Here is a 14,596-nt window from a genome sequence, read left to right on the forward strand (position 1 = left end):
AGGGGGGGAAACGGGCCGGAAGCCGTGTCTGCCATCTTGCTTGAGGGAGTTGGTAGCATGCATTGCGCTGAGTGCTCTTGAGGAAAGAAAGCATTTGCCCCAAGTTAAGATGGTGGCTGGTGACGGGCTTCTCAACCCCTCCCCCCACCCTGCGCCAAAATCGTTTCAGCCGTAGCTCCTTCAGGTTTTACTCCCCTTCCTTCCCTATGGCTGTTGTTGCTGGGAAATGCAGCCTAGTGCTCCGAGTGAGGGAGAAAAACGGGTCGAAGTCACCCGCGCATCGGTCCTTAGTGGGGTTTTGTGCCTCTTTTCCGAGGCTCGCGTCCATCTTCTTCCCTCAAGACGCGCTTGTCGTCCCTGAATCCATCTTCTTTAATGCGCCGTCAGCCCCAGCTCTGCTTAAGTTCCCGTGAAACGATTAAGACCGTTTAATATATATAAAATTTGGAACCGCCGGGCTTCAAGCCTTCCCACACTTACTTGGGAGTAAGTCCCATGTAAATTAATGGGGCTTAATTCCAGTTAATTGTAATGGAGCTTGAGAAGTAAAATTAAGACAGAAAACACGATGGATATTCTCCCTCATATAAATTCAAAGATGCTTCAGTGGTGAAAATTAAAAATGACCATATAAGCATGGAGCCATGGTCTTATCAGCAGCCTGACCTTAAATCTCTCATGAACATTGTTAATGATGGGAGGCTTTAATATTCAGTGATGGAGGTTTTAATATTCATCAACAAACTGTCCTTGGGTGTGAAACATTACCTTGTGTCTTTTATCAGTTTTTTTTAAGTAGCATTTTGCGTAAAACAACTCGGAGTCGTTTGATAAAGTTGCCATTTAAACCTCTGCTAATAATTTTTGTGAAGAAAAATGAATGTGATAATGTGCTCTAGTGTCAGTCTTGTGTTCAAACTATAAACAGTATGGCTGGCATTTGGAAAATAATGATCCTGGAATGCACAGGTGACCCGTAGCCAGTTTTCCAAGAATTGGAAAACATTTTAACAGTAAACAGATTCTTATAACTTGTTTAAACATTTGTTGTTTTACATTAATCTGAATGGAACACTTGCAGCTTCTAATCCCAACATGTGTCCCAAGAAGTTTTATAGTAAAGGTTTTTATGGCTGACGTAAGATGTAGTAAAGCCTGGCCTGAAAATATTATCTTTAATACATGTGAAGACCAAAAGATTTAGTAATTTATGGTGCTTTTATGTTTAAACATACTACATCTGTGATAAAATAATGCAAAAAGATTATGTATAGCAACAGATGAATTTAGTACTGTTAGAATACTTAAAATCTGGAAATAGATTCAATTGGGTAGCCGTATTGGTCTAAAGTAGCAGAACAAATTTAAAGTCCAGTGGCACCGTTAAGACCAACAAAGTTTTATTCAAGGTATGAGCTTTTGTGTGCACATACACTTAATTGTATCTGAGGAAGTGTGCGTGCACACGAAAGCTCATTCCTTGAATAAAACCTTGTTAAAGGTGCCACTGGACTCTAAATTTATTGTTAAAATCTGGAAAGACACTTAATTGGAAACCAGGCTATTTCTATTCTTAAAAGCCTGTAATCTTGCTTTTCTCCTTCATAAAAGATTTACACATCATACACTTGAATTTAAAGTCACAATTTTGACCAACTAAATTTTAAAGCCATTAATAGCCAACATTTGAACAAAATACAAGTTAGCTTCACAATTATTTTAAACACCGTGAAAATAATTTAAAAACCAAAATTGCTTTGCAGTGTTTCTTAATTAAGGTAGAATAGCTTCCTGAACCTTTCCAGAAGGCTGTCTCAAAGTATTAGAACTGCCATTCTAAAGGCCAGAGTTTGAGCCATGGCTATCTTTACAGGTTTGTAGTTAGGGACTGATTAAATACCCTACTGAGATTATTACTGTTTCCTCAAGGGACCATATAGGGACATACAGCCCTTCAGGTATGAGGTCTCAGGTTGTGAAAAACATTAAAGGTAAGGAATAGCACCTTTAATTCAGAAACAATCACTGTTGTATTGTCCAGCAGAGCAACTAAGGCTGTCATTAATCCAAAGCCTGGGCCCGAAGACAGATAGAAAGCAGACAAGAGGAATAATTTTAAATTAGTATTACAGCAATAACGTTGTTTCTGTTATTAGACTTCTTAAGGAGGGGGAAACAAAGAAACCCCAATAGACTTGTCAAGAGTTGTTAGGGAAAAAACTTTACAGTGGAATTGCCTACATCCAGGGGGAGAGGTTTAAATATACTCTTAATAACCTGTGGTGTGATTACACATTTGTAAATTGTAGATGTGTAATTACTTAGTGTTTGCTATCGTCTAGCATCCAATTAATATACAAGTTTGATGAGCATGGCTAGAATGCAGCCTCAAGCAGTCAAATGGGAACTAATAACTGTTTGTTACTGAATCTGTTCTGATTTCTGCACAAGATGAAATATTTAAGGTGTCCAATATAAAACCTTTGACACACTTCCTGAATATGAGAAGTCTTTCTTGTTCATGCCTGGAATAGTTAGTAGTCCGAATGTTTTGTTTGCCTACTTAATAGGCTCAGGCTATTAGGCATGAACAACTGAGTGCAGTATTACTGCTAGACAGCTCATTCTAATTCTGAGAGCCAGTTTGTTATAGTGGTTAGGAGTGGGGACTTCAAATCTGGCATGCCGGGTTTGAATCTGCACTCCCCCACATGCAGCCAGCTGGGTGACCTTGGGTTTGCCACGGTACTGATAAAACTGTTCTGACTGAGCAGTGATATCAGGGCTCTCTCAGCCTCACCAACCTCACAGGGTGTCTGTTGTGGGGAGAGAAAAGGGAAGGCGATTGTAAATCACTTTGAGACTCCTTCGGGTAGAGAAAAGCAGCATATAAGAACCAACTCTTCTTCTTCTTCTGATCTATCATGCTGCTCCCTCAGTGCCTATGGTGGTCTTATATGATGCAAGCTTGGTAGACTGGAATACCCTCTAGTCCCATTGCATCCACTCCTGCACTGTTCTGGATGTTTGTCAGTGCTATTACAGCAGGGATGTTGGCTGCTGCTAATCAAGCACAGGGGATGAAGAAAGAAGAAGAGTTGGTTTTTATACCCCACTTTTCACTACCGGAGTCTCAAAGTGGCTTACAATCGTCTTCGCGCAACAGACACCCTATGAGGTAGGTAGGACTGAGAGAGCCCTGACAGAACTGCTCCATGTGAGCTGCTCTAACAGGACTGACTAGCCCAACGTCACCCAGCTGGCTGCATGTGGGGGAGCGGGGATACAAACTCAGCTCTACGGATTAGTGGTTACCACTCCTAACCACTAAACCAAGCTGTGTACCCCACCTTTCTCCCTATATGGATTCGCAGCAGCTTACATTGTTCTCTCATCCATTTTATCCTAACAACAACTCGGTGAGGTAGGTTAGACTGAGTGTGGCCAGCTGAAGGTCAACCAGCAAACTTCCACGACTCAAGTGGGAATCTGAACCCAGGTCTCCCAGATACTGGTCTGATAGTGTTAACCACTATACCGCATTGGCTCTCATAAATTGGGAGACACGGGATTTAATTTCAGTATGGTCTGGTTCCTTCTTATGAAGTAGGCAGTAGAAGCTGATGACAATGCAATCCGTTGTTAATTAGGAATAAGGAACTGGAACTGAACTGTGGCAATGCAAATTCTAAAATCTGGATTGGTCACTGTTTTATTATTATTATTATTATTATTATTATTATTATTATTATTATTATTATTATTATTATTATTATTATATTTAATCCTGCTGTTCCTCCCAAGTAAGATCCCCAAGGTGGTGAACAGTAAAATGTTAAAACATCTGAACAATTAAACACAATATTTTAAATTGAGCTGGGTTCAGTGGAGCTGTGTTCAGTAGCATCTAATTGGTTTTCTCTTATCTTACAGCAACGCACCACTTGCTTTTTCCTCCAAAGTATGTTATATTAAGTTTCGGGAATCTTCAAGTGTTGGTGTGGCCCAGCATCTAACAAACACGGTTTTTATTGACAGAGCTCTGATAGTTGTTCCCTGTGCAGAAGGTTGGTATTTCAGACATTTTTCTGATTTCCTTCTCTGTCCTGTCAGTTTGTTCCTCGTATTTTCCAGCAACTGGCAAGGAGTTGCTATTGTGTCTGTTTTGCTTTTGTGGTCATTTGGTTCTCATTTGAAGGAGATGGGATGAAAGACCCTTTAAGAAAAAAGAAAACGTATTTGCTGGAGTTGAAATTCTCTCTCTTAGGTCTAAGATGTGTGGGTATTTTCTCTGCATAAAATACAATTATCTTTATCTATTGCAAGGACAAATGTTTTTGTTTTGAAAACCTGCACATTTAGCTCTTAGCTCTTAAACATTTTGCTTGCCTATCTTTTCAAAATTCTGGCTTACTATAAGAATAGATGGCGTTAAGGTAAGGTGACCAGATTGTCCCACTTTTGGAGGGACATCTGGGGGCACCTGGCAAATTGTACTTATTTTGAAATTAAAAATATATATATTACAATACTATGAAACTTTTTGTTGCTCCATATAGACCAAATTTTTAATCAAGAACCCCCCCTGTCAATGGTGTCCTGCTTTACCAATGTTAAAATCTGATCACCTTACGTTAAGGCAACTAAACAGACTTGTGACAAAGGCTAGCAAATTTATTGTGGCATAAGCTTTTGTGAGCCGGAGCCCTCTTTGGCAGATAAAAGCTGAAATGGAAACTACATTTTAAAAATTAGAGTATGGTATTCAGACTTACCTCTGAAACCGTGGGGATTATAATGTAGTGCCCTTACTTCCATTAAAAGTTGGTATTATCCAGTCCTCGGAAGAACTGTTGAGCTGTAATAAGTGATTTGGGGTTGGGATAGAGTTATTTTTCAAGTAAATTATATCTTGGGTATGCAGTATTGGTAAAAATCATTTGGGACACTAGGATGTTCTGCAGTTTTAAAGGGATCACAGTCATACAAGGGCCAGTTAATGCAGCTTTCACAGTAGTTACATCAGATGTGCGGTTAATAACTCATGCCTGTAATAGCTGTATTATCTGTAAAGGATGCCAGTTTGCTATCTTTAGGAGGTAGGAAAGAAACTGGTAGCAGAATCCCTTTCGGGGTAGGCCAAGTTATAGAGAGTGCTTGGAGGAAAGAAATCTGGCCTCCTGAAGCTAGCTGGGAAGCAGATGGAGATCTCAGGAGCACTAGCTGTGATCTGTTAAGTTGCAGAGATACTTTGATCAGACAGAAGATGGAAGAAGACTTTGGGGGTACTTCTTGTCCAAGAGGAATTGAAACTGAAACAGAAGGTAGTAAAGAGAGCAAGGATGATCATTAGGTTGTCTTCTGAACTGAGAATGTGGTGCAGCAGCAATGGGGATGGTTATTTTACCTCTAGGATTGTTGTACGCAGTCAGCATATGTATTCTGAATGATAGGTGAGCACCTCCAAATTCCTGGTGCCAAAGTTACAGGGTATAGTATCAAGACCTTTTCCCATTAGAGGGAGCAAACACTTTAATTTTAGGTATTGAAATCCGTACTGGGGTTTCACTGAGAATGCGTAAGATTTAATTATACATGCAGTTTATGCTCTTAACATTTTTAAGCATAATTATAACAAATTGCTAATTGAAGTATATTATTATGACAAGCTATTGTTGCTTTGGAACATAATCTTAAATGTACTTAAAGAGTGCTTTGATACCTCATGGTTTACTTGTTGTACTTTGTCAAACCGTAAGTCCTGTCTTTTAATAGTTTAATGAACAAGAGCATGTGTTTGTGGGACTCCATATATAGTCTGTATATAGTCTGAAGAGTACACCTTCCTTTCTAAAATCCGGTTCATCACAGTTCTGCTTGTGGAGAGCAATGCTCGTTAAAACAAGAGCCAGAACACTATCTGGAAGGCCTCAATAGTTTGGAAATTGGAGTTCTGGTCCCATTGTTTCTCTTGCTACCTATGAGCCCTTGCAACTTGCTACACTTCTTGCTAAAATAGAACCTTTTCTGTGAAGTGTCTGATATAGAACTGGTAATGTCCAAGTATAGATATGCATACTGTATTGAATATGCTGTCCCCAAAACAGAAAAGTATGACCTTGTTTGTACGCACGATGTAGCATTTCGGTTCTCAGGGTATATGCTTTGAACAATGAAATATGTTTTAGATGTAGGAACATGTGTTTCTAGGATGAGGTGGCTTAAAAGTGCTTATAGCTTGATGTCACCCTATACAAAAAACAAAATTCTAACAGATGCTTGAAGGACAGAATAGCGGCTTTAAAGCACTGCTAACTAATAACCTATCTTTCTAGTTCTGATTAAATTCTCATTGATGGATCTGAGTTTACTTGCAGTAATCCCAGTATGCTTTGCTTTGCTTTTCGCAAAGATACCTGCCATTCTAGTTCTGCAGTTGCTGGCCCTACAACCATGTGTTAAAACAGCTGGCATTTCTTTACCAAATTGAGAACCAGATTTCTAAAGCCCAGAAAACTATCTTTCTAGAAAGGTTGGCCGAGAAAGCTGTCTGAGATGGACTGCACTTTTAAAAGCTTAGAAGTGCTGTATGAGCAGGTAAAGGACCATGAAGTATTATTTTGTTCACTGAGTCAGAGAGTTTTGAGTGACAGACCCAAGAGATCTGATGGGTTTAGCCTAAGCTTTAGCTGAGAACAGTTTAACACAGATGGAGAACTGGAGGAAAGTTGACAAAGAAGTTTGGGAAGTAAGCAGACTCCCATTTGAGCCAAGGCATGGGGATAGATCTTTTAGTAAGAGGAGAATTTCCCTACTCAGTTTAAACGGAATTAGCTCTGAAAACTTCAGAGATCCCTGGTCTGGTCTGGTTAGAAACTGTCTTTGGAGACCATAAGCATCAGGTAAAAACTCAAGATGAGTACTGGTGTTTCAAGAGAAAGTGTTTGCCAGCCTTCTGAAACAGAGAATACTCAAAGTGTATTGGAGTGTTTGGCAAAACACTGGAACAAAAGATTCTCTACATAAAGATTTACGTAACTCTGAATAGTTTAAGAAACTCTCATCAGCCTGAAATGTACAAGCTAAAGATTGTTCTTGTACTAGTTTTACCTCAGCATCATCTATATTTAATTGCCACAGAAGTTGCAGTCCCTGATTTCACCTGACCTTTCCCCTCTATATTAACTAAAATACTTTGTTAAATTTGAATTGCAAAATGTCTTAAGTGCCATTTTCAGTGGTCCCTGCCCTTCAGTGATCCCTGCCATTCCTTCAAGTTCCTGGGCTGAGCCAGCAGTAAAGTATCAAGCTGATGCAGGGTGGGATAGCCAAAGACTTTCAGGAAAGAAGAAAAGAGACTACTAGGGCTGCTTAGTCAGAAAGTCACATAAAAACAGAAGAAAAATCCTGCTGAGGGAGGATAAAGGAAAGGGGTTATCATAGTGTCTTATGGGAAGATAGTTTCTAAATACTTTCTAGACTTAAAAAAATAGTTCTTGGTTGTAGATCCAGCAGCTGCAGAACTTCTGAAGGTAGTTATACTTCATCTGTAGACAGTTACTTAGAAAAATTGGAAAATTACTAAGCTCATAGCAAAAAGGCAGCAAGCTATTTTTGTGTTGAGATAATCCATATAAACAATGTATATGAATACAGGTGACAGTGGACTTTGTAGTTAAATGCAAAATGCTTATGCTAGGTGCCAGCTGCTTGTTCTCTATGAAATGTGTCCCCTCCCATGCAGTTTGAATTCCTACTTGTCAGTGATCTTTTCTGACATCAGGGTGCTAAGTAGTGCTTAATTGGTTTTACATTTTCACAGCCGCCTCTGACTTTATTATCTAAATAATTACAAAGCATTAATAGGCAACGCAAGCAAATGCAAACACTGATGAAAGGCAAATGCAGGAATCACAAAAATCGCCTTTTGCTATCAGTGTAAGTTCTCTCGGACTCTTAAGCATTCCAAGATTGAAGTTTTCCCTAGAGGAGCATCCTTGTTATAGCTTCTCAATTACATGGTTTTAAGGATTGTTCTTAAGAGTATTCTGAATGCCTGCAGTTGTAATGAAATGTTTGGGATGAATGGTGATCACACCTGAGACCTCAGTCTCTCAAATCCTGAATGTTCCTTGAATTTCATTTGGAACAAACTGAAAACTGGTCCAGACTGCAGAACACAGAAGCAATGTGGCCAGTTATGTTTCCTCTTTATTAATAATAATTGAACTCTACCATACCAGCCACAAATTGTAACATATAATAACTTTGCTGCTGAATTGTGTAGTGTTCATGCATGGGGCACAGAGAGGGATGGGGGAGAAAGGAGGATTGCAAAGTGTTTTTTTTTAAATAATTCTGATCCATTTGTTTAGAATCATAATTTGTGTGGGTATGGTTGCAATGCTCAGTAAAATTAGTGTTATGTGTGTAACATTTTCATGCACTCTTCTCTAGTCATATTACTAACCAACATTGTGATTTTAGAAATAGCAAAACATCATTACATTGTCAAGATATGACCCTTTCCCCACTGTCTGTGTATTTGAGATTTCTTTGAGCTTGTTCCAGTTTGAGAAAGACAAAAGCTTGAAATGTATCAAAGATGTCACCTTAACCATCATTCTAAACTTTTATGTCCACATTTTCTGGTAGATGGATTTTGACTATTAATTTGGTTTTGTATGTTTTTTCTGTGTGATATTTGTGCATTATTAGATGACTAGACTGGCCAAGGCAGACCTGTTACACTTGCCTGAGTTAGGCATTGTTTGCCATGCCACTAAACCTGCCGCCAAGTGACAACTTCATGGGGGAAATGAGAGCGAAGTCTGGCCTGCAGAAGACGGACGCCCTGTCTCTGTTTTTATTATTTTTATTTTGTTTCTGTTTCTTTTTTCTAATTTTGTCCCTTTTTTTGCTTTACTTCTTTCATTTCTACTTGTGAACTGGTTCTTCAGTTCTGTAAAATTGGTGTTCTGTTATAAGGGTTCATGATTCATTTAAAACTTGGCTGCTCACAGATGAGAATTCTCTCAGCGAAGCATTCTTTGTCAGTCAGGGCTATGTACTGCTTTGGAGCTGACTTAGTAGTCCTTCTGGATGCAGTCCTCAGCACGCCTACTTGGAAGTAAATTCCACTGAAATAAATGGGCATTGCTTCAAAATAGACCATGCTGGGATTGGCTGTTTGAGAAGTGAAGGAGTACACTTGGTTCAGTTGGCTCAGTGTATTGGAGATGTTAAATATGTCTACTTTCCCCCTGGGATACGCTTCTTTTGAAATGTCCTTTGACACTTCCTTTCTTGACGCCTTCCCCGGAACCTCTGACTCTTACAAGGAAAATCGTAGACTTTAGCTAATCAGCACCATTCCCTAGACTGGACAGTGGGGCATTTTGCATACTGATTGGGTGGCATAGGAACAACTTTTCTGGGATGTTCTCTTATGCAGCTGCAGGACGTAGGTGGATATTACAGTGGTGTGGGAAGGGGCTCCTCATCCCTGATGAGAATGAGCAGGCAGCCATTGTTGTTTCAAGCTGTGTCATTAACCAAAGTAGAAGATAACTATATTTTAAACATTCTAGTTTCTGGAATTAAAAACAACAACTGGAGAGCACTCAAATCTCTGTAAATGGATTATGAAGTATTGACCAGTGTTTGTTTTGTATACTGTCTTCTCTTTACTGTAGCATTCTATGGGAAGATGGAACCCGCCATTTATTTGTCTCGTGAACCTTGACATATGATTACGGCATACTTTCTTAGGTCCAGCAGAGACACATCATAGAAGTGTTTTCGTTGTCAAGTTTTCTGCACAAACTGCACAAGAAAATACCAACAGTTCTTTGTTGCATTTTTCAGCAGCAGATATGAGAGAATGCAAATTTATACTGTCACCTTTTTCATCACATTCTTTGTTTAAAAAAAAATTTAAAAAATTAACCTCTGAAACTTCTGGTAATCTTAATGTGAATGCACATTGAGCTATTTTGCTAGCAATAGATCTTCCAGAAGATACTGACTTTTCTAGTTAAATGTTGTTGATTAAAGCCAAAGCTACTTAAAACTTTTTGGAAATATAAAGTTGACCTCCAAAGTGGGGTAAGAGACCTTCCTCAGATTTTTAAATTGCAGAAGTAAATGGTAACACTGAAAACTCATTATTAATAGTAATATTAATAATGACTTTGACCAACTGCAGTTACTCAGTTTAAAATGACATGATCAGAATGAATGCCGTGTGCGCATGTATGTATATGTGTGTGCTCTAAATCATTGTTTTTGAAAAACTTGTTCAGCCATCCTCAGTGCTCTGTGTTTTGTATGTAGGAAGGACTCCAACCTCCATTAATTACTTCTTTTATAGGGTATGGGTTTGTACTTCTGAAATATGTTTTTTTAATTTTTGATCACGAGATTAAGAAGCAATAGATACATTTAAGCAGAACAAAACATGTTCTCTTAAATTTCTTTTGATTATTTAACTATTATTTATCTCAGAGGAAAGTTCGTTCAGGAAATCTAGGTGTTTTCTTCAGATTTTAGATTATTTTTGCTAAACATTCTTGATTATCAACGAGGGAAATTACATTAAAATTGTTGGTTTGAAAGATGGTTGTATTCAAAATGTGGACTATTTTAAATGGTTAGATTTTTTTCTTGTAAAGTATTCTCTTCTGTTTCCTACTCAGGATAGATACCTAGTCAGTTGCCATAGCTATATAGTTGCCTTAGTAACTGGATTTTTTTGTTCCAGATTAATGGATTATTTAGAATCTCATTTTAGTCAGTGGCAAATTTTTCACTATTCTACCCATTTTTGATTACCCTCAAATTATTTTTAAGATTTTATTAATGACAGAAATAACTATAGTTAGTTCATACCTGGAGTTTGGCATTTCTTTCAGCCCACATCAGTATATGAATAACATCTTCAAACAAAATTTCCATTAATATGTTTTTGCTGCTTTGTTTACACTGTTTAGGTTTCAATCAAGCAATCAGTCAATGGTTTATTACAATCCAAGATTAGCATATAAAGACAGCTGTAACAATTACACAACAATCATTCAATAAAAGCAATATCATATAAATCTATAGATAAAACAACAAGCATTTTTACTGGCACAGTATTTGGCTATGTTGAAAGTAATTTCAGTAGAGCTGCCAGTGAGGAGGAGAAAAGTAGATGTGTTTTGTTCTGCCTGGGAATTTAGATAAGGTTGCCATAATAAAGTGAGGGCGACTATCCAGATAAATTTGGGTTAGACTTATTTTGGGCTTTCTTTTCTTTTCTTTTCTTTTTCTTTTTGCTTCAAAAGCTCAAATAACTAATGAGCTTGAAAATCATAGCACAGGGTTGCAGAGCACACTTATAAAATTCTTTTTAAAATGTGAAACCATATTTATTTTATTATTTCATTTAAAATATATATTTATAAGCCTGTAGTTCTTCCAGGCAATGGGGATTGAAGGAGTCTAAAAACCGTAACAACCACAAAACAGATAAAACTTTAAAGAATTAAAACTGCCAGCCGATACTTTATTTCAAAATTAAAAAAAAGAGATCATGACCCTAAAAGAAGAGAATACAGAAGCCGGCAAGGGATTCCGACGATTCTCTGTCTTGCACAACTGTTAGAGCCTTTCTTGTATCTTCTGGATGGGGGTGAAATGGCTACAGAGGGAGCCTGTGAGTGGGCAGAAGTCGAATACATGATATCACAGGGTCTGAGATAACCAACAGATGCAGCTATGCAAATTGAAAGTGCCACATGGGTTTATTCCAGAAGAAATGGTCTTCTGATACAGTACTTTGAACATTTATTCCACAATAGCATTAGAGGGTGGGGGGAAGCAGGGATTTCTGTCCATTGAAATCAGTTTATATTACATATTTCTGTAGTTTGGAGAATTCTTTAAAATTCCAGGCAATAAGATATTCTATTAGGTCTCAGTTCACTAGGATTGTAACAGTGAGACAAGTAACACTCAGACCGTTTACGCACTGGAGGTTTCATGCCGGGCTGCAGGCTAGAGTTTTAGTTGTGGCAGGTTGCCCCACCTCTTCTTGTACCCACATCGGGGAGAATTTGGCCTGGTGTGTCTCGTCCACCCTCAATTTGTGTTCCTGCATGGGAACTGGGGCAGTGAAGTTCCCAGGGCATAAATGGTCTACGTGTCACTTCAAGCAAAATTGCTCTTAGGCAAATACTTTGCTATATGAAGACAGACATTTTAATTTAGTTTTTCAGCTGTACAGATTCTGTACAGATTCTTCATGATTAAGAGCTGCTTAGGTATCTGTTGTACAAACAACTTGGAAACTGCAACTTTTGGCTCATCTTAGGATAGGTCCAAGCAAACCTATACTGGTTCTCTTTAAAATGTGGTTCTCTAAAACACCAGTGCACTTTGTGACTCATCTAGCTAGAACACTTAACCATGGCTAATGCTGCACATGTTTTTTTTGCCTGGTTCTTATTTAAGACATACAGTGCATCATGTATGTTGAAACCTGCTTGTTACCTTGCAAGTGGAGTCATGGGTGGATTTCCTCACACCCATGGCTAACTTGGTAGAGAGATAACACTCAACCTTGATTATGTCTGAATAGGTCCGGTGTCATTTACGATGTACTTCAGAAAACTCTCCTGATCCTCTGTTCTCCAGAAATTAAGGAAGCTGTAGTCCTCAACTGAAGTTCTTCAGGAATATCTTTAGCAGAATTGCATCTTTCTACACCCATTTACTTCAGTGAATGTAGAAAGTGTAAGTTTGCTTAAAATCACTTTTACACTAAAAAGTAGTGTAGATCTAAATTTTTTGCCCTCCTTAACTTCTTGCGCCAGTTTGACTGTTTCAGTCATTTGGTAACTTTTTCCATTCAGTCGCTTTTAGCAGAAGAAGAGGGCAGATTTTGGTTCACGCACTCCTATTTTCTCCTTTTTTTCCTTTTGACTGATTTGGTTATTTGCCATTTCTGGGGATTAAACTTTAAAAAATGTTCTTCTTTTCTGTATCTGATGTTCTGTGTGCTATTAGTGATGCAGCCAACACGAACGGTTGTCATGTGTAACACAACTTTCGATCACCGTGAAAACAACGTCCTGCGAAAGCGTCCATGCTTGATATCGTTTGGTTCATGAACATTAAGTTTCCAGTACAGGTGACCCATAGCTCAAAGTGTTAAATAATTATCTGCATTGTTCAGTTTTTAAAGTAATAAACCGGTAATGAGATTGCTAGTTTTGCTCACTTGTTTCTAGTCGAGCAGGGGAAAAGAAAAAAAAACTTGAATTATTTTATTTCTTTATAAGGCTCTGGTAGATTGATTTTGTTTTCTTTACTATATTAAACTTGAAGGGTAATGGTAAAAGTAGAAAAAGTAACAGTTGTGGTGCCTTGCTTTTGGTAATGCAGCTGTTTGCCTCTTCAGGTAAAATTCCAGATGAAGCCAAAGCCCTCTCTCTCTTGGCTCCTGCTCCTACAATGACAACCCTGATACCTGGTGGAGGATTGCTTCCTATACCAACACAAAGTCATTTGAGCCAGGTGAATATGATTTAACGTGTAATGTTGCATAACAGAAGCTGCCAATTTCAGCATATGCCCGTAGCATGTGCTGATTATTAAAGTAGGACTTTTCAGATTTGCAAGACAAGTAGCCAAAGGTGCTTCCATTAATGTTTATCTCCTGCTTGTATAATGTGCTTGTGTCACGGTAGCTAGGTTTTAAAAGTTTAACCACCGCTTCATCCCTTCTAATATCATTGTTTTAATTTTACTACCTGGTCATTAAGGAGGCTTGTGGATTGAATCTAGGGCTAAGACTGGGGCCAGGGAACTTGTGAGTCCTGCTAATGCACCTGCTCTGTGTGCTTCAAACATATCTGGAAAAATATTCTGTAAAACATATTCTCTGTTTTTCAGATCAGTGTTTCCCTTAGCCCACTGGGGGCTATACCTGCAGCTGCACTGGATCATAATATTACAGCCATTGGAGACATACCCCAGCCACCAATTATGGGCAATGTGGATCCTTCCAAGATTGACGAAATTAGGAGAACTGTGTATGTTGGAAACCTGAACTCTCAGGTAAATGTTATTGACGGATGGCTGATCACTCTTGTCATTAATGTATCTCTTTTTTGTTATTCTGAGTCTTGACAGTTGAGATCTTAAAAAAAAAAAAAACCCAAAGAACATTATTATGGTAGCCTTTTCTGATACTTTCTGCATTGGACTGTATACAGATTCAAGCCGTAGGAACTGAAAACAAATTGCTTTCTTTCCAACTTGTATGAGAGAGGGGTGAATCCATGTATTGTGCTGTATATCGGGGTAGTCAACCTGTGGTCCTCCAGATGTTCATGGATTACAATTCCCATGAGCCCCTGCCAGCAAACACTGGCAGGGGCTCATGGGAATTGTAGTCCATGAACATCTGGAGGACCACAGGTTGACTACCCCTGCTGTATATGATGCCCTGCTTATAGGGCCAGACTACACATTGTGTACTACCGCACTGACTATAAGCAAGATGCTAATTTGGGAGCTCAATTCAGAAGCACCACAAGAGCCTGATTAC

The 14,596-nt window shown here is 38.6% G+C and overlaps 1 protein-coding gene across 7 annotated transcripts in view; it reads left to right on the top strand.

Annotated features, from left to right (window-relative positions):
- The window catches only part of SREK1 (splicing regulatory glutamic acid and lysine rich protein 1), a 35,035-nt gene that overhangs the window by 272 nt on the left and 20,167 nt on the right, over positions 1–14,596 (top strand). The window contains exons 2-5 of one of the 7 annotated variants that reach the window (XM_077347276.1): positions 3,934–12,777; positions 13,051–13,174; positions 13,445–13,560; positions 13,939–14,103. In XM_077347276.1, the coding sequence (XP_077203391.1) occupies positions 13,498–13,560; positions 13,939–14,103 (228 nt within the window). In that variant the 5' untranslated portion in view covers positions 3,934–12,777; positions 13,051–13,174; positions 13,445–13,497. Of the gene's footprint in view, positions 1–3,933; positions 13,561–13,938; positions 14,104–14,596 lie in introns of those variants that run through there. The other 6 variants (XM_077347277.1, XM_077347270.1, XM_077347275.1 and 3 more) reach the window with 6 other exon arrangements.

This window comes from Paroedura picta, chromosome 7 (assembly GCF_049243985.1).
Source record: "Paroedura picta isolate Pp20150507F chromosome 7, Ppicta_v3.0, whole genome shotgun sequence".
NCBI classification, from domain to species: Eukaryota; Metazoa; Chordata; class Lepidosauria; order Squamata; family Gekkonidae; genus Paroedura; species Paroedura picta.